Here is a 25,740-nt window from a genome sequence, read left to right as displayed (position 1 = left end):
TTGACTCTGGCAAGCAAAACTGTAGGAAGCTTGTCTCCAGCCTCTCCTGAACAACTCTAATCTGTACCGACCTAACAAGACAGACGGGCACCTACAGTTCTCGAGAAAGCAGCATGATGTAAATGTTCCTGGGTATCTAGCCCACACCCACTGGCCACCCACAATGAGCCAGGCGCTGCTGTCAGCGCCAGGGATGCTGCCATCAAAATAACTCCTACACCTTGTTTTGGTGCGTCACAGAATTATCCCATATTTCTTTTTGTTTGGGGGGGGGGGCTCAGTGAGACAGGATATCAAGCAACCCAATGGTGGCTTTAAACTCCCTATTTAACCAAGGGTGCTCTGATCCCCCTGCCTCTATCTCCCAAGTGCTAGGATTACAGATTTGGGCCATCATGCATGGCCACTGCCCCACCACCTTTTTTGTTGTTGTTGTTTTTCAAGACAGGGTTTTCTCCATTTAGCCCTAGTTGTCCTGGACTAGCTTTGTAGACCAGGCTGGCCTCGAACTCACTGAGATCCACCTGCTTCTGCCTCCCAAGTGCTGGGATTAAAGGCGTGCGTCACCACGCCCGGTCACTGTCCCTTTTTGAGACAGGGTCTCATATAGTCCATGCTGGCCACAAACTCACTCACTCACTATACAGCTGATGATGACCTTGACCTATGACAAGCCTGCCTCCACCTTCCTGGCTCTTGGCTTAGGAGAGTGTGCCACACCTGCGGTGGTGGGGATAGAACCCAAGATATTATATATGCTAGGCATGTTCTCTACCGACTGAGAGATACGCCCAAGCCCAGCGTTTCTAGACAATACTCATCAGTGGTGATTTGGGAAGGAGTAAAATTGCAGCAGCCTTGTATTACAGTGTGATTTCCTCCTCATAAAGCACCCTTCAGTGGATATTACTCCAGATAGGGCTTCTAATCAGCAGCTGTCTGGGTGTCCCTCCATACAAGATTATACACTTCTGAGCACAAGGCAGCATTTTTCACCAAGGAGCATCGTCAAATTCTCTGAAAAAGCACTGACAATTTTTCACACTAACCTACTTCTTTGCCTTAGCCCACTGATGACTAACCTTCCCTACGCACCAAGATCCGGGGGTGAGGACAGAAAAGAAGGGGGGGGTTAGCTAATTCAGGCACTCTCGGGAAGGTGAGGTCACCCTATGCCAGGCCCTAGAAATATCACTGCAACTGGTGGCAAACATCACCACCACAACCCAGTCCTTTGGGATTTAAGTAGCAAGATGGCCACTGCTGCCAGCCTGGGGGTGGGGCTGGAGAATCTTTTCTCGAGTGATCCAGGCTCACCTTCCATGAGCCAAAAATAAAGTCCTTCTTCAAGCAACCTTCATCAGCTTCCTGTCAACGCAGAGTTAAGGTAAATGCTGAATTTACCAATTCAAAAAAGGGAAGTCACACTAAACTAGAACTAAGCGGGCTTACCTGATCAAAATGCCATAGGTTAAGCGCTGCTTGCCGCCTCAGAGCAGTTGTCTGGTGTCCTTTGACTCAGCGCTCTCCTCCTCAGAGAACCCTCCAAGCTAGCTCTGCCAAAACCGGTACCCCTTGGGCTCCGGTTAACTTCCTATTTTAAGACACACGGCAAGAGCATATAGAGTCACAGCCTTCCCTCTTTTACGTAGCACATCTAAGTCTTTTGGCAGCCCTCTTCTAGACATTGTATACATCTGTATTTGGATTTCTGGAGTAGGAACAAAGAGCTGGTTATCTGTCCTATGCTAACCATCAGCCAGACTCTGGAACTTCTCCTCCCCATACCTCCATGCCCTATGACTATCCCTAGTCAGAGGAGGAAGCTGAGAGATACAGCATTCAGCTAACTATGGGAGAGCAAGATTTCAAAGGAGGTCTCTGGTTACAAGGTTGCTTTGTTTTTGACACAAGAGTCATGATACCAGAACACCAGCATTACCAAGAGGGGGGAAATGAATCCGCTAAGTAGGTGTGAGGACTGTTGGGGGCCATGCAAGAGGAACAGCAAGACAGCTTTAAAACCGGTGGGATGCGGCCCACCAGTTAGCAGAACCACAGAGCCCGGAGGATTGTGTCCTGAGGACTTCATGCTGTTGAGGAGCTTTGCTCTGCTTGTGGCCTTCACAGCACATCTCTTCTAATCCATGAGTTGTTTTATTTAAAAAAAAAAAAAAAAGCTAAAGGGGGGGGAGGGGCTGGAGAGATGGCTCAGAGCTTAAGAGCACTGACTACTCTTCCAGAGGTCTTGAGTTCAAGTCCCAGCAACACATGGTGGCTCACAACCATCTATGTGATCTGATGCCCTCTTCTGGCCTGCAGGTGTACATGCAGGCAGAGAACTATATACGTGATAAATAAATAAATCTTTAAAAAAAGAAAAAAGAAAACTCTAAGGGGGCTTCCAGCCCCTCACAGGGCAGTGTCACTGGCAGCTACAATATCAGTGATTGCGCATGTTTCAAGCATTGCTGCTGGAGCGGCTTACTGACTCACTCAACACCCTCAGACAGGACTTAGGGCTGCGAGTGTTAGTAGCATCAGGTTAGGATGCTTTGTTTTCAATATTTGTTGTTTTTATTTTTAAGGCTTATTTTTATTTTATGTGCATAGTTGTTTTGTCTGCATGTACGTCAGTGTGAGGGTCTCAGGTCCTGGAGTTACAGACAGCTGTGAGCTGCCATGTGGGTGCTGGGAACTGAACCTGAGTCCTCTGGAAGAGCAATCAGTGCTCTTAACCACTGAGCCTTCTTTCCAGCCCCTAGGTTAAGATAGTTTTGCTAGTGGCTTTGATGTAAAAAAAAATCTTGGGGAACAATTTAAAGTTTAGGAAGGCACACTCTAGCAGCCAGGTGTAGTGGCACACGCCTTTAATCCCAGCACTCGGGAGGCAGAGGCAGGCAGATCGCTGTGAGTTCGAGGCCAGCCTGGTCTACAAAGTGAGTCCAAGGCTACACAGAGAAACCCCTTAAAAGGCTCACTGGAGCAGACGGCGGTGTGTGCCGTGCAGAGTCAGGGCCTTGGCACACTATTTGGCGAACTGAGTTCTACAAGGTAAGTGAGTGCAAAGTCCTACGGTTCTTGGTATATAACTGAGCCCATACAGGGACCGAGCTAGAAACATTCCTATGGGACTGAGGTCATGTGACCACTGAGGTTAGGCAGGAGAGTGGAGATGTAGGGGTGTCGACTCTGTAGTCAAGAAATAAAGAACGGTGTTGTCAGAACGAAACAACCACCAGGCTTCTGGGGCAGCTTCCTTTCCAGGAGCTTGGGCAGCATAGACCATCCAAGATTTTATCTTTCTTAGGTTTAGGCACAGACTCATCTATTTGCTTGAAGAAAAAGAAAGAAAGAGAGAGAGGGGGAGAGAGAACCACAGAGGTTAAAGATGGGGGCATCTTTTGGCAATAAGCATAAAGTTACATATCAACGAAATGGCCCTGGAGTGATTATCATGGCGAATGCCCCAGGTCAGATTCCAAGCTCAGACACACATTCAAAGGCTGCTGCCAAGCAGCCATGCAGAAGATCGCTCAGCTGCCAGAAACCGAGAACCCTGGCTTATCTGTGTCCGGGAGCTGGACAAGGGCAGGCGTGTAGCAGACCTGCTGAGGCAGGAAACGTACAACCTCGCACATGGAGTTCTGTGAGTCATGGAGCTTGTTCCTTCTATGGAGCGTCCTGAAAGCCCACGATTTCTCTCTTCTTCTGGGCTTTTCATGGGAGGTGTCTGGGGAAACAGTCCTTAGCTGCAGTATGGAATCCCTTGTTCCACATCAAATGATATTCAGAGAAGGAAGATTCCAGCATATATTGAGAGCTCCTATGTCCCAGATGGGAAAACCTATGTTTTAGTGAGATGAGGTAACTCATGCAAGGATACCCAGCTCACAGGAGATGGAGCGAGCATTTTACCCAGGCCTGTTTGGCTCTAGAATGGTTTTAACACACAAGGAAATAGAATTTTGATATTAATTATAATTGTCACCCAGCCTCATTTGTAATCTCATATCCATAGTTGCCTCTGGCCACCTGGAGGCACTGTGGTGGTGAAGCTGGTCTCTCTCTGGAGGGACGTGTGTGTGGTGTGTGTGTGTGTGTGTGTGTGTGTGTGCGCGCGCGCGCGCGCACGCACACACACACACACACACACACACGTGCTGCCAAAACAAGCAGAATGTTTAGTTTCCTAGTTTTGGACAAAGGCAAGAACACACTAAAACAAACATAGGCACTGAATAATAAATAGGTAGAGAGAGCACTCTAAGACCTGCTGAGGGACAGAATGGCACAAGAGGTGGCTGCTAGAACACACGTAGGGCTTATGTGGAGAAAGTGAGCACACGGCAAAGCCACGCAGGGATAGACACATGGAGCATGTGAGGGAGAAAGAAGGCAAGAATCAAAGCATGGTGGCGTACACTGCTATCACAGTACTCGGGAGGCAGAGGCAGGAGAATTACCTCAAGTTGGAAGTCAGTCTGCCATATGCAGCCAGCCAGGGCTATCTCAAACAAAAAACAGAAACAAGGCCAAAAAGAGCAGGGGGGGGGGCAGGGATTGGGGAGGGCAAAGATCAGTTGCTGGCAGCAGCAGGTTGCAGGCTGTCCACGCGCAAGCATGTCAAGAGTCCTGTCCAGCAGTACATTTTCCTGTGTGGGACACATGACAGAAGACCCACAGATGCCATTCCATGTTGGCTCTGTTTCTTAACAATTAAACTTCATTATACAACCCAACTAGCTTACACAAGAAGGAAAAAAGGTTAAAGGGACAAAAGAGTGAACCTTTCGGTATCCATTCTACGGGACAGGTCTTTAGGTGTCTCTCTGGCCCGCGTGCTGGTCCGGCCTGTCCACTGCTCCACACACGCTCAAGCGCAGGCTGAACCTGCTGTTCTCTCCTCCCCACCTGCCTGAGTCACATGGGAAGGGCGATCTCCTTCTCCCATTGAGGGTCCATTAGAAAAACAATAGCCCAGGTGGGGTTCCCCGGTCTGCTTCCTAAATTCCAGGCCCAGGATGGCTCCACTCAGTCTGTCACAAGGTATTTATGGGGTGCCTCAAGGGTAAAGCCTGCCAAGACTGCTTCCACCTGTGACAAAGCTCAATCTTTCCCACAATTCCACCCACTACCCAAGGCCCGCACTTGACTGCGCTCACTGTATTTACCATTTCACCACGGTCTCAGAGCCGGCTCTGTCCTAAGGGCACGGGTTGGAGGAGATCTGAAACTCCTGGGGGGGGGGATGGTTTGGCCTCAGCGGGTTCTCGATTGAAAGGGTCTCACTTTGTTGCCCAGGCTGATCTGGAATTCACTACATAGCTCCGAATATTCCACTACCTCAGCCTCCCCTAGGGCTGGGATTACAGGCACAGGCCACCAACCAGGCTTTAATCTCAATGTTTTCAAGAGGGAGAGAAGTGAAGGTTGCAGAAGCTACCTACATCTGACCCACAACAGTTTGCCCTTCGGCAGCCCACCAGGAGAACCCTTCTGGGGTGGAAAGATCAGTCCACAGACACTTCCTTCCAAGAGGGGCACCCTCTGTCTTGGGTCTACAGTTTGCTGATGATGAACGGACGCTTCCAAAGCTGTGACTTGAGCTTCAAGAAGGATGGAAGGGTCTAGTTTTGTGCCAAAACGTGGGTGTTTTTCCAACCTTGTAAATACTTTAAGCCTAACCGAAAAGGTGCATAGCCAAGAATTACGTGGAAATTGACAAGCTGTCTGCAAATACTTTGCACGTCTCCTAAACCACTGAAATAAAAGGACTGGGGATGCCGCTCAGTGATGAGTTCTTGCCTAGTACATGTAGGGTGTGAAGCCCTAGGCTCCAACTGCAGCACTGACTAAAGCAATAAAAGGATTGTGAGAGAACAGTACAAAAGAGAAACCAGGTCACATCGTCTGTATGATCCACACCCAGATGCTACAGGAAACAGAACTCCATCAAGACGATGGGTCTTCCTGGGCTCCAGCAAAGCCGACTTCTTTCAATTTTATGTAAACTTTGGGCAAGATAAAAAATAACGTGGTCCACTCCTCAGTGGGAATGCAGCTGCCATGGTTGCTGACCCAAAGATAGGGTTTACAGCATCTTTACCTGAAGCAGCCCCAGGGGAGACAGCGTCCTAGTGGTAGTCCACTCACTGTGACTTCCAACTGCTCTCTCGCTTCCTTCCTCCCAACCCATCTCTTCTTCTAAGGTCTAAGCAATTCAGAGGCAACGTGTGCTTCTTTTTGGTTTTTTGATAATCTCATGTAAGCCAGGTTCGGTGAGTCTCATGGATCTAGATTTGACGAGCGTCTATGTCTCAACAAAATAAGGTAGAGTGAAACTGAGGGAGACATGTACACACGTGCACCTGTGGTCTCCACACGTATGTGTATACATGTGCACATGCACATATACATACATATATACTACACACGGGGGAAAAAAGTGGAAGAAGAAATCCCTAAACATGAGTGCTGGTAACATTTTCCTAGCCACAGGAAACCGACAAACCACTTTGGGATCAGGGGAGTACTTGAAGCTGACCTAGGGTTCCAGAAGTTTGATGAAGGGATTGGGAAACCCTTTGTGTGTGTGTTGCCTTTCCCCCCTCCCCTTTTTAAAAAAATAAATAAATAAATAATTTTTGAGATAGTCTCATGTAGCCCAGGCTGGCCTCAAACTTCCTACTTAACAGAGACTGACGTTTATTTCCAGCCCCTCCAGCGGCCACCTCCCAAGTGCTAGAATTACACACTTGCGCCAGCATATGGCCTTGTGTCTCACTATCTGTATATCTTTCTCAGCTGAGGAATTGCAACTATTTAAATCATCTCAGAGGCAAAACTCCCTTTTTCACGGAAGGACTAAGACACGAGCTGACGTGCTCACACAGTTTTTTGAGTATGAGAAATAGGGTGACGCCCCTTGGCCTGTCTCCGAGTCCCAGTGGGTAACTATCAGTAATACCTGGGGCAACCTTTTAGCATAAGCGACGGATGGTGAAATTAAATAGGCTCGAGCTGGAAGGACAGCTTATGGCACCGAGCCTTCCCTCACCTCCTGGCTCCTACGCTAATGATCTATCACACACTCCTTCCCTTGCCGAGGAAGGAGGTAAGGAAATCTAGTCCAGATCTCAGGTTACATGGTCACAATTGCCAGGAGGAAGCATCCAAGCCCTCCTGCGGGTCGTGAGGACAGCAAGAACATGCAAGCCAGCCTATATGCTGAGCAAATAAGGGTGGTGGAACCGAGAGGCCAGCCCCACACAGGCAAGGGATGTTTAGCCTTGTGTCACATGATGCCCAGCCCCAGCCACACCTGAACCCTGTGTTTCCAACACACTTCATCACCTTCATCAGGGTCCAAATTACAGTCAGCCAGGCTTTCCTCCCAAAGCTCAAAATGCCTTTATTTTTAAAAATGTATATGTTTCGCCTACATGTGCCTATGTGCCCAATGAGTCCAAAAGAGAGCACCAGAACCCCTGACACTGGAGTTACAGACAGTGTGAGCCACCGTGCGAGTGTTGGTCAGAGCCCAGGCCTCTGCTGGAGCGGCCAGTGCTCTCACCCGCTGAGTCATCTCTCCAGCCCCTGAAATTATCATTGAAAACTGTATTCCCATTTTGAGGAGCAACCACTCTCCCCTGAAACAGATTAGCAGAGGCCAACTTCTTTGCTTTTCCGCACATGGCTCTAGATTGTCAGACGCCCAAGGTCACCGTGTTCAAAACAGCAGAAAAGGAACAGCTCCCCGCGAGGAACACCAGCCAGCATGGTCACTTACCGAGAACTCAAGCAAGCCAAGAAAATGCTGAGATCAACTCAATGGAGACAGAAGTCAAAAGTTATACACTATTTTCATGCCCGTTTCAGGATAGTACTGTTTCCACTTGCCAGAAAGGTACAACAAAGGTCTGAAAATATGCGGGCTAGCTGACTGAAGGGTCAGTGGTCTCCTGGTGGGACTCTAGTGACTAATGTCCAGGAAACTTGCCTTTCAGATGACATCTAGCTTTCACACTCATTCCATGATGGTGGCTGTCAAGTCATAGAACCTGGACCAGCTAGCCTCTGTGCCGCCTCACTTCCATTAGCTCCCAGGCTAGCCCTTTCTGTGATGAACAGCTCGGAGTTCAAGAGCAGCTCAGAGTTAAGGAGCAGCTCGGAGTTAAGGAGTAGCTTGGAGTTAAGGAAAAGCTTGGAGTTAAGGCTGCATCTGCACGAAGCAGAGGACGAACGTGAATCTGCACCTTCATCTCTATAAACTTTATTAGGTGTGTCTGTTTGTCTACATGTGCACATGTGCACAATATTCGTGCCTAGGGCCCAGGGAGGTGATTAGAGGACATCAGATTTCCTGGAGCTGGAGTTACAGATGGTGGTGAGCCAGTGCTCTTAACCAATGAGACATCTTGCCAACCCTGAACTTCATAATTCTGAGGAGAGGTGCGTGGCATACTAGTTGCTACTGATGCTCCAGGTGAGGCGTGGAAGGGTGCTATGGTCCAAATAGGCCTTTGCCATGAAGCAGGATGTCTTGCTCCAGCTGGGTGCACCTGCGAGGACCATTCCTCTTCCAGACCCCAGGGAACTGGAGACAGAAAGCTTGAATCTGCAGATGCACTGTGGAGGCCGGTTTGCGTGTTCTCTATTTGACTTGGGGAGGTGGGCATCCCTGAACTGACAGAGACTACACCATGCCCGGTCATTTGAGGCCCCAAAGCACTAGCAGAATCTGCAAATCTTATCCTCTCTAGGAACAATGATATCTGCCAATATATTGTCAGAAAGCCCTTACGCAAAGAAAGTAAGAGGCCCTGGGCCGAAGTCCAGGGTCCAGCATCTTGTGACTCCTGTGTCCTGCGATGCAGACACCAACACACTTCTCTGAAGAATGAATGTACTAAGAAAGACGTGGGTGAGGAGACAGGATATGCTCAGTGTGCAGCTAAGAGAATGAAGGCTGACAAAGAAAAACACCAGAAACTGAACACCAGAGGCACAGGCTATCCTCACTCTGGCAGCATCTACTTCTGAGTCCAGCCCAAATCAAGAATTATGGACCAATGAGACGGCTTAGCAGGTAACAGAGCTTGCTGGCTAAGCCTGATAGTCTGAGTTCAATCGCTGGAATCCACGCTGGAAGGAAAGAGCCACATGCTGAAAACTGTCCTCTGGCCTCCACATGCATGTGTGTGCCTGCACATTGACACATCACCACCATCACCACCATCATCATCACTGGGCTGGAGATGGCTCAGTGGTTAAGAGCACCGCGGCTCTTCCAGAGGACCTAGTTCAATTTCTAGCAACCACGTGGCAACTCACAACAATCTGAGTATCTGACGCCTGATTTGGCCTCTGAGGGTACAAGGCACATACTTGGTATACGAATACAGATGCAAGTAAACACTCATATACATAAACAAACAAACAAAAACAAAAAACAAAAAAGGCCCCGGGCCCCTAGATTCCCTTTCTGAGTATCTGCTCGCAGCACTATTATCTCGGGTATCTTTCCATCCCATGTCTTTCAGCAGTGTGTGTGGCCCATGTACTGGGTGGGACATGTCCAATACGGTACCATAAGGGCAGGCACAGTTAGCCGAGCAGGGACCAGGAGGTGCGGCTACCCTCCCACATCTCTGAGCATTTGGGAGATCTCAGGTAGGAGTAGGACCCTTCAGCAAATCCTCCACTGAGAGGGATGTCCAAGCTCCTCGTTCACAAGGTGCAGTATGCAATGCATAGGGAAAGACATGCAGCGAAGAAAGTAACAAAGAGCCAGTACTGAGTGTGGGAGAGCACACCTCTAATCCCAGGCAGCACTTGGGGGCCAGGCACAGGAGTCTCCAGAGTTCTAGGTCACACAGTGAGACCTTGTCTCAAAACAAAACAAAAACAAAAACTCATACAAACAGACAGAGAAATTCAAGTTAGAAAAATATTTTTGATACTCATGGGATTGAGAAGTTTGAACTCAGCCTGAGCTCAATCCCTGGGATCCACGCTGGAAGGAAGAACCACATGCTGCAAACTGAAAAATTCTTACAACAGCCTCAATTTTGTGATATAATTTTTTGTCCATTTCTTAGGATATAATACTGTATAACGGCTACATTGAGTAGAAAAAAAATTTTTTTTTTTCGAGATGAGATTTCTCTGTGCAGCCTTGCCTGTCCTGGACTCACTTTGTAGAGTAGGCTGGCTTCGAACTCATATTGATCCATCTGCCTCTGCTTCTGCCTCCCCGAGTGCTAGGACTAAAGGCGTGTGCCCTCCCCATTTGCAAGCAACGATAGTACAGGCCTTTAACCCCAGCACTCGGGTGGCAGAGGCAGGTGGATCACTGTGAGTTCAAGCTGGGTCTACATAGTGAGGTCCAGGAAAGCCAAGACTACATAGTAAGACCCTGTCTCAAAAAAAAAAAAAAGAAAAAGAAAAAGACCTGGGAGTGGTGGTACACGCCTTTAATCCCAGCACTCAGGAGGCAGAGGCAGGTGGACCTCTGTAAGTTCGAGGCTGGCCTGGTCTACAAAGTGAGTCCAAAACAGTCAAGGCTACACAGAGAAACCCTGTCTCAAAAAAAAAAAGAAAGAAAGAAAGAAAGAAAAGAAAAAGAAAAAGATAAAAAGGAACTTGAGCAAGAGTTACACAAACCAGAACATGTGGCCGGGAGCTTGCGCTAGCATGTATGAGCCCTAGGTTTGATTCTCAGCACTGGGAAAGTAAAAACGTAAAGATCTAGAGACAGCACCCCAAACAGTCACCCAAAACAAACAGCAAAAACCAACACCACCAGTCAGTGGGAAAATACAAGTCCAAACCACAACAAGAAACTGTCATACCCCCTGCCATGGTAAAGCAAAACAAAACAGCCCACGGGCTAGTAAGTCTAGAAAGTAACGAGAGCCCTCAGAACGCTCACCTACAGCTGCTGGGGGCAGGAACGCTGCAGCTGTTTCACCAGCAGTCTGTCCAGCTCTCAAAAGTTAAACATAGTTACCTCAACAACATATGACCCAGCACCTCAGGTCATACGCCGGCTCTGGAAATTTATATAAACACTTATGTATCAATGTTCACGTCAGTGCTGTTCAAAACGCCTTCGGCTGAGGAATGCAAAATAAAGCGTAGTGTATCAGGGAGCTGGGAGGGGAAAATGCAGGGTGGTCCTATATTTCTTTGTGCACATGTATTAAATTCTCAAAGAATATATTTTAAAAAATATGTTTTTAGTTAAACAAGAGATGGGAGTGGTGGTATTCTTTCCGAGGCAGAAGCTGGTAGATCTCTGTGAGTTCCAGGCCAGCCAAGGCTACACAGTGAGGTCCTGGCTCAAAAGACAGACAGACAGACAGACAGGAGAAATACGAGCTGAATTATGTGCTACTAATGTTCCTATCAGTGCCCGAAGGTCACAGGCTTCATCGCGTTATTAGTCATAACATCCACTCAATGAAAGAGATCCTGCTATTTATTTGTACATTAAAAAAAAAATTAAGTCTTTAAAAAATACTAAAAACCACACAATCATATACCTGAAAAGGGTAAATTTACAGTCTATGAATTACATCTTAATAAAGCTGTTCTGAGGGACTGGAGAGATGGCTCAGTGGTTAAGAGCACTGTCTGGAGGCAGGCATGGGGGCACACACCTTTAATCCCAGTACCTGGGAGGCAGAGGCAGGGGGATCTATACGAGTTCGAGGCCAGCCTCATCTACAAAGAGAGTCCAGGACAGCCAAGGCTACACAGAGAAACCCTGTCTCAAAAAACCAAAAAAAAAAAAAAAAAAAAAAAAAAAAAAAAAAAAAAAAAAAAAGCACTGTCTGTTCTTCCAGAGGTCCTAAGTTCAATTCCCAGCAACCATATGGTGGCTCACAACCATCTAACTGGGATCCAATGCTCTCTTCTAACATATAGATGTACATGCAGATAGAGCACTCATATACATAAAAATTTTTTAAATTAAAAAAAGAATCTGTTCTTCTGAAGCCGCCCTTACCTCACCTGTGCATAACAGAACTCAGCACTATAGCCACATCTGTCACATGCTGCCCATCCCCTCTGGGTTGACCGGATCATTCTTCTCCCCACTCAAGAAAGGTTACTGGGTGCAAGAAAGAATAGCATATATTGTGGCTGTGGTGTGTAGTATAGCTAGTCAGGTCCAAAAATATAAATAATTCCACACTTTATTTTTAGAAAACAATTGCCTGTGAGACAGGTGTGGTGATGCGTGCCGATAATTCCAGAACCCAGGGTGCCAAGGCAGGAGGCCTGCAAGTCTGGGGTCAACCTGGGTTCCAGAGCAACTTGCAGACCAGCTTAGGCTCTACAGTAAGACCCTATCTCTAAGAACTAAAGCGAGCAATAAGTGCTGAGGAGAAACCATTTCTCATCTGATATGCAACCCGATCCACGGGCCTTGGGGACTAGGAGTTAATTCCTCTCCTGTGGGAGGCACTGAGGTCCCCGTGCTCAGATAGCGCTGAGGGGAACAAGAATGTTAAACGCACAGAGTTGTCCCTTCAGTGCTCAACCTGTTATCAGCTCAGAGCCTAGGAGTGGGCTAACAGCCCGGCGACCTTTGTGGTATCTGTGTGTCCTTCTCAATCTACAGCACCTTCCTTTATGGGAGATGCCGTGGGTACTTTGCAAAGGGGTTCGATGTAGTCACGGCCTTGAGTCTTGTAGTTAATCAGGAAAGTTTTCACCAAATATTGCTGTGCTTAAACATGCCTAAAATAAACTTGGGGTGAGATCCCCAAGTCTAAACCAACACTGGCTACTGAGTCATGTTAAGCCTAACTACCTTTCTTGCCTCTTACGTATTGTTACTCTACTGGCTGTGGTGGACCCAGAGACACCCCGCCCCCCACCGTGTCCTAACCCCCCCCACCCCAGGCACCCCACTGAAATCAACTCTGAGTCCAAAAATAGAGGCGTCTCAAGGCTTCCCCAAAGGAAACTAACACTGAGGGAGCACTTCCTACAGGGCATGAACTCCCACGGCGACATGGGCATTATCTCCATTTTACAGAGGAGGAGACCACCAAGTTAACTAAGTAGCTCAACAGTCCTCAGAGGTCTGAGGCAGGTGGCCAGGCTCCTGAGCTCGCCCTCTTGGCCACAGGCTTCCAAGTGATCCCACATCTTCAATGACCACGTGAGGAAAAAAAAAAAAACAAAAACAAAAACAAAGAAACTCTCAGAGCTCAGCACGACGCCTCATGTCTATGTTCCTAGGGCTTGGAAGGCTGAGGCAGCAGGATTGCTTCAAGCTGAAGGCCAGCCTGGGCCAAGAGTGAAACTCTGAAGGAAGAAGGTGAAGAAGGGAAAAAGAGAGGTTGTCAGAGAGGGCCTTGCTGGCACACGGGAGGGAACGCACAGGCACAGAACTAGCTTGCGACACCGACACCTGGAGCCAACCTGGTGTCCCCTACCAACACAAAGCACTTCCTTAGCGCTGGAGCAAGAACGAGGCAAGCTCGGCTACAGGCCTGTCCCAGAACGACCCTGTTCCTTGTGCATGGGCGTTGTGAACTGTAGACAGGAAGGAGGCTGGAGCTAAGCAAACAAGATAGGGACAGGCCTCTGAGGAAGTCCCCTGAAATTGCCTCACACTGCCAGCAAGGGGGGGGGGGGCACAGACAGAGGTGAGTGGGGGGGGTCAGACAGAGGTGAGTGTGGGGGGTCAGACAGAGGTGGGTGGGGGCTGCCAGACAGAGGCTTGCCACCAAGGGCACAGGTGAAAAAGTGGACCTCCACATGTGGGGGTGGGGAGCCCGGGCACACCTGCTGCTGGAGGGGACACACTCCCATTTTAAGCGTGCCATATAGCCGGCCCTACAGTTCTCAATTCTATATTCAGGAATCCAGCCAGACACAGAAGGAAGCATGTTCCTGTAGAGAGGGCTTAAATAAAGCAAACAGCACACAGGCGTCTCAGAAGCTCAGAGGGCTGGGCAGACGGCTCAGCGGGTCTAGCACTTGGTGTGCAAGCAAGGAGATCAGAGTTTGGATCCCCAGCCACACCTCTAACGTCCTGATAGAAATTATTTACATAAATAAATCACCGTGTAAATTGCTATACATACACTCCTTGAAAAAAATGTTAGGTGGGTGATATGGAGGTTAGCTCCAACTGTCACAACTAAGCCATTGACCCTCCCTCTCTCCCACCTCAAAGAGGTCTTCTCTGGCCTTCCTCCTATATACATCTATAAATGTGCAGCAAGGGCAAAAAAGGTACCAAGTAGACACCAAATCATATTCTCCCATTTTTGCTTAAATATTGTCAGATTTCTGTATTACTGTTACTATCTGTCCTGTGATGTTTTGTGGGATTGAAATAGTCAGTACGCTTTGTCTTGAAAACATCATCATCATCATCATAATAATAATAAAATTGTCAATATAAGAAAAAAGGTCAGCCGGGCGTGGTGGCGCATGCTTTTAATCCCAGCACTTGGGAGGCAGAGGCTGGTGGATCGCTGTGAGTTCGAGGCCAGCCTGGTCTACAAAGTGAGTCCAGGACAGCCAAGGCTACACAGAGAGACCCTGTCTTGAAAAACAAAACAAAACAAAAAAAAAAAGAAAAAAGGTCTCGGGGCTGGAGAGATGGCTCAGAGGTTAAGAGCACTGGCTGCTCTTTCAGAGGTCCTGAGTTCAATTCCCAGCAACCACATAGTGGCTCACAATCATCTATAATGTGACAATAAATAAATAAATAAATAAATAAATAAATAAATAAATAAATAAATAATAAAAAGAAAAAAGGTCTCTTAAAGCTCAGAGGGAGCAGTACCGGCTCTCTGTTCCAACCCCTTGCAAGTACAGCAGGAAAGGAGCAGGCAGGCTCAATTTGTCACCCTAGTCAACACTAGGTTCCAGTCCCAAAGAACTACCATGGCCCTGCATCCTGATGCAGAAAACCACATAATTGCTGCGCTCCCAAATGGACCACACAGATCTGACCAATAAGCTTCAAGTCTCCTGTTGTTTGTGTTTGGTCAGACTGCTGGTTGGAGTTTTAGAAGAAAGCTGAGTGTGGCGGCACAGCCTTTAATCCCAGCACTCAGGAGGCAGAGGTAGGCGATCTCTGTGAGTTTGAGGCCGACATAATGAGTTCCAGGACACCTAGGTTTACGTAGAGACCCTGACTCAAAACAAAACAAAACAAAAATTTAAGATGAACAAGACAAACCGGAGCATGTCACCCCAAAACGCACGTGTAGCAATGTGCACAGCATGGATCGTTTTCTCCATGGACACACACTTCCAAGCTAAAAGAATGTGTAATAAAAGAGAGTTACAACACAAGATGCCTCTTGCTGGATATTTGAAAATCAAAATAGACATGTTTTTATAACTTTATTCTGGGACCCACCCTTCCAAACCACAAGATTCTTGTGCCGGCTTATACTTTATTTTCACCTTTTCCAAAACAACTTTTGAAAGTTCAAGGCTATAAAATTCTTGAGTTTCTGAATCAAAACAGCTGTGGCACCATGGTGGCACCGGCATGGGGAGAGGATGAACACAACTCTTGAAGCTCGCCTGGTAGTGAGGCGAACTTTTAATCTCAGCATTCAGGAGGCAGAGGCAGAGGCAGAGGCAGGATGTCTCTTGAGTCTGATGCTAACTTGGTCTACATAGTTACATAGTGGGTCCCAGGCCAGGGACACTGTATCTATATCTATATATCTACACACACACACACACACACACACACACACACACACACACACACATATATGTTGAGGGATAGTCTGATGCATTTTGATGCTAACTAATAAAAAGCCATGCCATCTGGACAGGGCAGATGAGATAGGTGTGGCTAAGGTTCCCAGGGACAGAAAGGATCCTGGGAGGAAGAAGGAGGGAGGAAAGGAGAAGAGAGGAGAAGGAGGTCACGCTTTCATGGACTAGATGGAAGAGAAACACGTGGCAGGCGTGGGTGGAGATTGGGCCCAGATGAAGAACATTAGCAAGTATCTGGGATTATGGATGGGAAGTGGCTTGATAGAAGTTATTAGAAGCAGATGGCATGGGATTGAGGCAGGCATGGGAAGTAGTTTACAGGATTGAAATCTGCCCTGCCCCAGGTTAACTAAGGCTATTTTAAAATATAACAGGTGTCTGTGTCTTGATTGATTGCTAGTGGGTTTTATTGCTGTAGTAATAATAATAATAATAGGTATAGGCCTAATAATGAACATTATTAGGCCCTACAGATAATTTAATAACAACAACAATACACACACACACACACACACACACACACACACACACACATCTCCCCACAGAAGAAAGTTAGTGTAAAAACAAACAAAAAGAACAAAGCAGGGTGTGATGGTGCACACCTTTAAAATCCCAGCACTTGGGAGGTAGAGACAGGTGGATTCCTGAGTCCCAGGACAGCCAGAACTACACAGAGAAACCCTGTCTCGGAAAATAAAAACAAAAACAAACAAACAAAAAAGAAAGAAAAAAAACTGTAGTGTGGATAAGAAGAAAACCAAAAGTAAACAAAACCGAGCTGAGACTGTCACTGGCTAACCAGAGTCCCCAAATTCTGTTCTCCGGAGGACTGGTTATTAGAAGTCCGAGAAGGGAACCTATTTTAATCGCCACATTAGGAATGTCCGAAACTGGCTCAACGGGATTCGACAGGACGGGACTGTCTTCCCCTTTCTTTTTTTTTTTTTTTTTCTTCCCCTTTCTTGACCTCCTAAGTTGCAGTATCCTGGATTTGTCTGTGTCTGTGGTTTTCACACTCATGTCCAGGCCAGGCCAGACTCAGCTCCACCTAGTGGAACTGAGAAGCGCGTCTACAAGGAAGGACACGGGTGGACACTGTTCCTCTCACTCCATGGTCCCCAAAGGTACACAAAATGGAAAATGAGTCAGGTCACTGATAGTCACACAAATTTGTCCTGGTCACAGAGGCCCTTCAAATTAGCACTAAGAAAGAAAGGCGGCAACGGAGCCGGTCGCTCAGGGGTACGGTTGGACACTCAACAAGCAGTTGGGATTCTGAATCCAAAGCCATCCAAGGTGTCCAGAGCACCCCTAAAGACTTGCCTGCAGGTGCCAAAGCCAGACAAGCCACATGCCCAGGCCTGAATGCAGGCTCTCCTTTAGGCTTAGCATAACCCAGGACATCCAGCCTCCCGTGTGGCAGGAGCTGAGACCACTAAGGGTTTCCATGGACTAAGTGTGTGAGAGAGCAAATCAGCGATCCCATGGCCAAAGACAAGACAAGCCTTGGAGTGGGGCAGGGAAAAGGTTCTCAAACAATGACTCAGTTCAGATTTGGTCATGGGATCACAGAGGACATTGAGCAGAGGAACTAACTGGCCACCGGGCTTTCACTGGGGCGAAACCAAATTATGTTATTAAACTGAAAGCACAAAGGCAGATAGATCAAAGCAAGACGGAAGAAAGTTCAAGACCGGGGGTGGGGTGGGGATTGGCACCTGCTCACTGAACCAGAAACCAAAGACCCGTTTCATCCCAGTGTTTGATGCTGGCTGACAAACAAAGCTGACCGGTGACCGGCAGCATATTAGTGCTTTAAACTGCCCCCACTTGAGACTTGCCATCAAGGCAGCTTGGGAAGGAGGCCCCACCTTGTAGGAGAGACCCACGTCCCATTAAGCTGTCTTCTGACTTCTACAAGTGCGCCTGTGCGAGCGAGCGAGCGCGCGCACACACACACACACACACACACACACACACACACACACATACACACGTAAGCACTCAGTAAGCCACTAAGACCAGTGTGCAGTCGTGCGATCCACATACTGCCCCTCTTGATAGGAGGCCTAACCTCAAACTCTGTGAACAGCAGATGCTGACAACCAGAGGGGTTCTTACCGCTGTCTGGAGCAGTGTGGAGTGGCTACTGCCCTGCTGGGTTTCACCTGTGGGGTGCCAGCCGCACTCTCCAACACATCTCCAGACACTGACAAATGTCTTTTAAGGGGGCAAAATAACCCTTAATTGAGAATCACTGTTTTAAACTCAGACTCACCATGGACAGTGGTCTACACAGACAACCAACAGGAAACCCTAACTCTAGATACACAATGTTCTCAAGCAAGTCAAGGTAAACTACACGGGCCTCAGGCCCTCAGGACAGTTGCCACTAACGTACCAAGCACCGCTGCACTCTGAGGAGCAGTTAATGTTTAGCCACTAAGCCCAAGAAATTAAATAACTCACTCAATAGTGTTGTATTTGAAACTCAGACAGCTTGACCACAGAGCCTATGACTCTGTGACCTTACCACGGTGTTGGGCTGTACCAAACCTACATGTTGGATGCTGTTAGACCACACTGCCCATTATGTAGTCAATAACTACATGTATTTTTATTAGCGTTTTTTGAAATGAATGTAACATATTTACACTCAATGTAGAGTAAATGGCATATTTTGGAAAGCCATCTGGCAGTTCCTTGAAAAATTATCCGGAGGTATCTACACAGAATTGAAAACACAAGCTAGTGTAGTTTAACACTTATAGCCCCGGCACTGGGGAAACTGAGGCAGGAAGAATGCCATGAATTGCAGGCATCTTAGCAACAGAGTAAGACTTGGTATTCAAAAGAGGAAATAAAAAGACAAGAAAAAAGTCAGTGGGCTACCAAGATGGCTCAGTCGCTGAAGATGCCCACCACTAAGCCCAGCAATCAGGGTTTCACCCCTGGGACTCGTCAGTGAGACAGCTTCTGCCAGTTGTCCTCTGATCCCCTCAGCGGTCGTGCACATGTATGTATGCACACACAGAATAAATGAATAAATGTGGGAGAAAATCAAAACATTGCGATTATGCAAAAATGTCTACATCACTGCTCCCAGTAGCAATATCTCCAATAGCTTCAAAGTGGAAACAGCCCGAACAACCAATTGATAAATGGATAAATATAAAATAGGGGGCACCCATGCCATAAAAAGAAACAGAGTGGAGCCGGGCATGGTGGCGCATGCCTTTAATCCCAGCACTCGGGGGGTAGGGGGTAGGCAGGCAGATTGCTGTGAGTTCAAGGCCATCCTGGTCTACAAAGTGAGTCCAGGACAGGCAAGGCTACACAGGGAAACCCTGTCTCGAAAAACAAACAAAAAAGGAACAGAGTGGGGCTGAGGAGACGGCTCACTGAGGAAGAACACTTGTTCCGTTGCCATGAGGCTATACAATATACTGGGCAAAGTGTGAGCCTAACACTCAGGCACTAACCAGAGGAGGCAGGCGATCCATCCCAAGAGCCCCCGTCCAGTCAGCACAGCCAAGGCAAGTTTCCGCTCGGCAGACTGTCTCAAAGCAATAAGATGGGGTGACAGTCCTGCTCTGGCCTCCACATGTGTGTGCATGGGCACACAGACCCATATACTCACATGTACGCACCACACACAGAAAAGAAATGAAGAATTGATACATGCTACAACACACGGAAACGTAAAGACATAATGTTCAGTAAAACGTGCCAGTTGGGGTCCATGCCTTTGATGAAATGTGCGGAACAGGCAAATCCAGGGAAGCAGATTAGTAGATGCTGAGGGCTGGGACGGATGTCGGATGGGGAGTCACTGCTAATTTTTATGCACTTCCTTTCTGGGGTGATGACATATTCTAAAATGTTAGAGAGCAGCAGTAATGGCTACATGATTCTGTGACCACATGAAAATAGGCAATTTATGTAAGGTTTGGCTTTGCTGTTTTGTCTCACTGCATAGCCTTGGCTGGCCTAGAACTCACTATGTAAGCCAGGCTGGCCTCGAATTTGATGTAAGCTTTCAAAAGTGTGAAAATATAATTTAAAAAAAGATATAAAAATTAAATATAGCTACAGATTTAGTTTCTCAGGTACCAGACAAAACACAAACGCTGACAGCCACTGGTGGCGGAGCAGCTCCTGAGCTGTACGGCGCACACAGAGGTCACCTCCAACATCACAGAAGTGCTACTGGACAGGCCAGCCTTAGACACCAGGTGAGCTTCCTGAGCTGGCCACCCTGCACGGCCAACCTGTCCGAGTCCCCTTACTTCCTGTGTCTGTAACCCACACCCAAAGCTTGCACACCACACCACCAATCCGTCTCCAGTTTCTTTCCCACCCCACTGTGACCTCCTGCCGCCCTCCTGCACAGTAAACCTCCCAGCAGTCCAAGTGCCTGTGTCTCTAGGAATCCTCGCCTGGCTGCTCAGCTCCCACCTCCTCTGTCTGCACCTCCATTTCAGAACAATCCCTCTGTGTCATAATTCGTTGTATGGTATCCTTCCCCCCCGACCCGCAGATTGCCAGATCCTCGACGTAAGGGATTCCATTCCACCTTTGATGGTTCCCAGAACCTGCTGGAGTTCAGAAATGTCCTCAAGACTGAATTCCAACGGAAAGGCTTACAGGAACCCAGGAACGGTTTCCGATAAAAATACTTTGGAATAACAAACAGTCTAAGAAAATGAGAAAAGGAGGGCTACATTCTGTAAGCCACACAGTCCTACAAGAAGTTATGACAGTGACTGCCCTGAAACGCCATTTGTAAGGATCAGAAGTTCAAAGGTGTCCTTTACAACACAAGTTCGAGACTGGCTGGGGCTACATGAGACCTTAACTCAAACGAACGGGCGAGAGGGTGTGGAGGATGGAGCAGGGCATGCGGTGGGACGGGAGCACCCCAAGTCTGCAGCCTGGGGGTGAACAGTGGCTCTAAACTAAGGCCTAAAACATGGGAGGGAAGTAAAGGTGATATGAAGTCGGGGGGCACCATGAGAAGGAGCAGGAACGGGGCCCAATCAGACTCAGTTTTGAAGTTGGCAGAGCAACTCCATGATAGCTTCTATAGGTTGAGCCCAGTCCACTGGGCTGGATCACCTTATGGACACAAGCAGTTCTACTAAAACTTTATGTTAACAACACAGTCAGGTGTTCTGGTTGGGTCTACACAACATCAGAGGGGAAGCAATGCTACGTTATCTCAAACATAAATTAACTGGAGGGAACAAATGCCAAGGCCTTCCTGCTTGCAAACTGCAGCTTTCTTATTCTTTTCAGATTCAAGGAACCCCATGTGTTGAGTCACAGATGCCCTATGAGAGAGTTACACCGAAGTTCCTAACTACAGGAGTCCCTAAGCTGATGAACTTTTCTGGTCTGCATGGCAAGAGACGACTGTTCAATGAAGAGCTGGTAATAGGAAAAAAAGCCATCTATAAAAATGTATATTTTAAATATTAAGCCCGGTGTGGTGGCACATGCCTTTAATCACAGCACTCGGGAGGCAGAGGCAGGTGGATCTCTGTGAGTCCAAGGCCAGGATGGCCAAGGCTACAGAGAGAAACCCTGTCTTGAAACACCGGTAAGTAAATAAATATTAAATGGGCATGCAGATGGTAGTGTACATTTGTAACCCCGGCGGTAACAAACCAAGGCAGAAGGATCATAGGGACTTCAAGATTAGCCTACTGGATACATTGAGCTCTTACCAGGGCTATAGCTAACAAGACCCAGTCTAAACCTCACACCCCCCACATCCTACACACACACACCCTGCCAAAACATATCCCCACCAGGGGGCTGGGTGGTTATGGTGTTACACTGCTAAGCAAGCCCTGCAAAAAATAAACAGAAAATGACGGCATTTGACAGATCCATTTCCAGGAGGGAGATACAGTTAGGTACCCACACCACCTTCTGTACAGAATTCAAGGTGCCACCTTAGTGATCTGGGAGTCACGACAGAAACAAAGGCCCAAGGATGTTCCCTGACTGACGCTCTCTGCAACTGTTTCCTTTTCTGATTTGCAGGAACCCAAACCCCAAACAAAAACCCTCAATTGACTAAGCTGCACTGGATTCAAAGTTAATAATTATAATGCAGCTTCCATTCCAAAGGTTAAAAAACAAAACACAAATTTCATCATATTGATTGGGCTGGAGGACAGGAGGAGGCGGGGTGAGAGGTGCGAGGGGAGTGCAGAGGGTGTCAGGGTGACGGATGGAAAGGCTAGGAAGGACTGGGCAGCTGTAACAAAAACTCTCCCTCTCTGCTGGAACGGTACAGCACGTAACCACACGGCAGCTGCGGTCAGTGCTAGCACCCAACCAAACGGAACAAGAACAAAGTACAAAAGCCACCCTGTCCCCAAAATAAGTATTGGAAGTGCCAGGAGCGTGGTAAGACAACAGTCTGTGATTGACCATTTGTGATTAGAGCCCTTACACTGCAGACCCTCACCACCCCCAGGCTCCAGGCTATGGTAGGATTCCCCCACTTTCAAATCCAGTTCCTATTAGCAACCAGCCCACCTCCAAAGACGCCACATATTCCTAAAGCAAGCCCCCTAACAGAGTCACTGGACGACTATCAGGAGGAGCCCTCAGAGGCATCCACAGAAATAGGAAAGCAAGTTCAACCCGTATTCCGTTCTGACAATACCCACGCTTAACTTTTAACAGTCCCGAGAGCTGTCATGTCTCTAGGACACAAATTTCTTTCTCCTGCCAGCTTATGGTTTTAACTAAGAAAACAAAGAGCCTCAACAAAGGCTTAAAAGCTAAAGGGCTCCACCCCTAGGAAGGAATATATGAAAGGTCATAAAATGAATTCTTTTTCTTTCGCATATTATTTCCCAGATAAACATGCCCCCCCCCCCCGCCTTTAAGACAAGTTGATAAGTAATCTGTAGTATATACATAAGGGGGATTATTTGGTCACAATGTGGATGAACCCTAAAAGCAGAATGGTATGTGAAAGAGGCCAAGCGCCAAAGATGCCACGCACACTGTAGCATTCGATTACACAAACTATCCAGAACAGGTAAATCCACTAAGGCAGAATGCAGACTGGTGCTTATCAGGAGCCAGGGATGGGTGGGTGGGGCAGCAATACGGAGTAACTCGTTAATGGGGACAGAGCTTTCTTTGGGAGCATTCAACTGTTTTGGAACTAGAGATAGCAGAGGTTGTTGCACAACCCTGAACGCACTGACCGCCACTGAGTGATTGATTGACTTTTAAACTGTCGGTTTTTGTTATGCGAATTTCAACTGGCTTAAAAATCTCTTAAGTCACAGAATTTGGGTGGCCGAGGAAGAAGATCTCCAGTTCAAAGCCAGCCTGACCTATACAGCAAGATCCTGTCTCAAACAAAACAAAACTCAATCGTTTGTGGGTTCTGGAGTTTTGTTTGTTTGTTTTAGGAAGAGGATACTGAGGAGCAAACCGCGACGCCTATGTGAAAGGGCTGCCCTGAAGCTCTAAGGGGAAAGGTAAGTATTTTGCCAACAATTTCTGCTCGTTGTCATAACATGAAGCTAAGTGCTATGCTGTACGGGCTGCCCCTGTGCTGCCTGGGCCTGAGAATGCTTTTCTGAAGGAGGAGGAGGAGAAGAAGAAGAAGAAAAGACAATGATGGAAACAAAGTGAAGTAAAATGATAGAAGCTTTGCCAAATTTAACAGAGGAGGGGTGATTCCCCCCTACAGCACCCCACCCAATTTGGCACCAAGAGCAACGCTTCAATTAGGGTTTCGAAACGCCAGCCAGAGCTAGAATCCGCAGAAGCAAGCTTCTCGGCCTGGACAAAGAGCAAGCCACCTAGCAAGAAAAGCTAGGGTGCTCCATTTGCTGCCGATATTGGCATCAGAGTCACCCTTTGCTCAAACGCCCTGAGCTGGCACGGGTGAGCACGAGTGACTTTTCCCTCCCAGGGCTGCCAGCTTAACAGCTGGGCTTCTCACAGCTCAGACGCGCCCCTCCTCCTGAGGGGTTCCACTCTGCCTCATCCGTACTATCTCTTCCAAGAACCCTACCTCCAACAGCACGCCACCGACATGCTATGCCTTACAGCATTAAGAACAGGGCCAGGTTGCCCTCAGAACTTTCCTTTGTCCAGCCTGAAATAAATATCCTGCTGGGCCCTCCTCCCTCTAAGGCCAGTTCAGTAACCTGTGGTCCCTCCACACACTGGTGTGCACAGCCTCTGGCTCCTGCCTCTACTGCAGAGCAAAAATAAGCCCCACATGCGCCAGTGTGCACCAATATCCAGGAAGAGTGCCCCCAGCGCACCCACCATACCTACCCTCTCAAAGGACCCTCAAGTCGCCTGGCACCATTGCCTCTGCCATCTTCTTGACATCCAAATCGTCACAGGTGTCCCTCAGCTAAACACCAACGCCCCCTTCACCCTGTCCATGCTAGGCATGGGCGTCCCCCCTAAAAGCACTCAACTCTTTGCAAACAACCCTCTCTGAGACCCCCTCCAGCCAGGCCTCAACCACCCGGGACCCCCAAGCTGGCCCAGACGCCCTCCCCTTACCTGCGGGGGCTCAGCCCTCACTGACAGGGGGCTAGGCAGCGCCTGGAGGAGCAGGAGCGCCATGCCACCGAGGAGCCTTCTCCTCTCCATCCCCCTCCTGCTCCTGCTCCTCCGCCACGGCGCCGCCACCCCTCCTCCTCTCTCTCTTCTTCCCTCTGCTTCCTTCTTCCCTTCTTTTCCTGTTTCGCTCTCCCCTCCCGCTTCCGGCTCCGCTCCACCCCGCCCCGGGCAAAATGCCCTCCCAGTTGCGGAGGAGGGTCTCCAGATCCCGCGCCTCATTGGCTCCTACTTTTCATCCATTGGTTAAAATAGCTGTGTGTCAAATACTAGCCCCAGCCCACCTCGTGCCGGGTGATTTAGCCAATGAAAAGTGGGAGGAAGCCGGGCCATCTTGAATGCTGCAAGGGTTATTGAAGTGCAGTGCGCCCCGCCCCGCAGGGAGTGGCGGAAGTACCAAGAGCTGGAGACCAGACCATCCCGACACATTGAAAGGTTTATGGTATGTAGCCATTTTGAGTGTGGCGGAAGTATTATGTTCCCATGGTTAAAAGGTGAGAAAAAGAAGAAAAAAGGTGGTGAAATGTAATGATTCTAAAGTGTTCTAAAACAATTTCAGTCTTAAAAAAAAACTTGGTACCTTTTGTGTTAAAGTACAGACAGCCCTATTTTCAATTACTTACAGGATGTATTAGGCTAGGTTTTTTTCTCTTATTTATTTATTTTGGTTTTTTAAGTCAGGGTTTCTTGTCTGTCCTGGACTTGCTTTTAGACGAGGCTGGCCTCGAACTCACAACGATCTGCCTGCTTCTATCTCCCAAGTGCTGGGATTAAAGGCGTGCACCACCACTCCCAGGTAGGCTAGTTTCTTGATGTAGGGTCTCCCATGTTGTCCATGCTAGCCAGGAACTATGAAACTTGGATACCTGCCCTTAAAATTGTGGCAATTCTCCTGACTCAGTCTCTCACTTGCTGGGATTCTGCCTATATCTAGATCTTGTTTGTCCAAGTGCTATAAAATGTAACTGATATTTTTGTCAGTCTCTAGTTTATTCATCCATCTGTCAAGGGAAGCTCCATAGGAAAGTAAAGACTGAGTAGTTGGCAAGAATCGAATTATTTTTATGGCACAATATCCCCTAATGGTGGCCTGGCATGGTCACCAATGGGAAACACTACTTTGTTTCCTCTGTTTCTATGAAAGCTACTGGTAAAAAGAAAGACAATACCCTTCACATACGGGTTAGTAGTTCCCCACAAAGCCTTCCTACACAGCCCAATTCAAAGAAGGCAGACAGACAGGCTACAACAGGAGGATGGCACGCACTGGATGGACACTTGAAAGTGCCCAGACTGGGGGGTGGCAGACCTCATAGTGAACACATAGCTGACAAGGTTTGGGGC

At 47.9% G+C, this 25,740-nt stretch overlaps 1 protein-coding gene across 3 annotated transcripts in view; it reads right to left on the bottom strand.

Moving 5' to 3' along the window:
• The window catches only part of Wbp1l (WW domain binding protein 1 like), a 58,591-nt gene extending 34,065 nt beyond the window's left edge, over positions 1-24,526 (bottom strand). The window contains exon 1 of one of the 3 annotated variants that reach the window (XM_051146712.1): positions 24,340-24,526. In XM_051146712.1, the coding sequence (XP_051002669.1) occupies positions 24,340-24,429 (90 nt within the window). In that variant the 5' untranslated portion in view covers positions 24,430-24,526. Of the gene's footprint in view, positions 1-24,102; positions 24,253-24,339 lie in introns of those variants that run through there. The other 2 variants (XM_051146714.1, XM_051146716.1) reach the window with 2 other exon arrangements.
• Positions 24,527-25,740: the final 1,214 nt, after the last annotated feature.

The sequence above is a fragment of the Acomys russatus genome, chromosome 5 (assembly GCF_903995435.1).
Source record: "Acomys russatus chromosome 5, mAcoRus1.1, whole genome shotgun sequence".
Lineage (NCBI taxonomy): Eukaryota > Metazoa > Chordata > Mammalia > Rodentia > Muridae > Acomys > Acomys russatus.
Note: the sequence above shows the minus strand (reverse complement) of the source record. Positions and strands in the feature narration are given on the sequence as shown.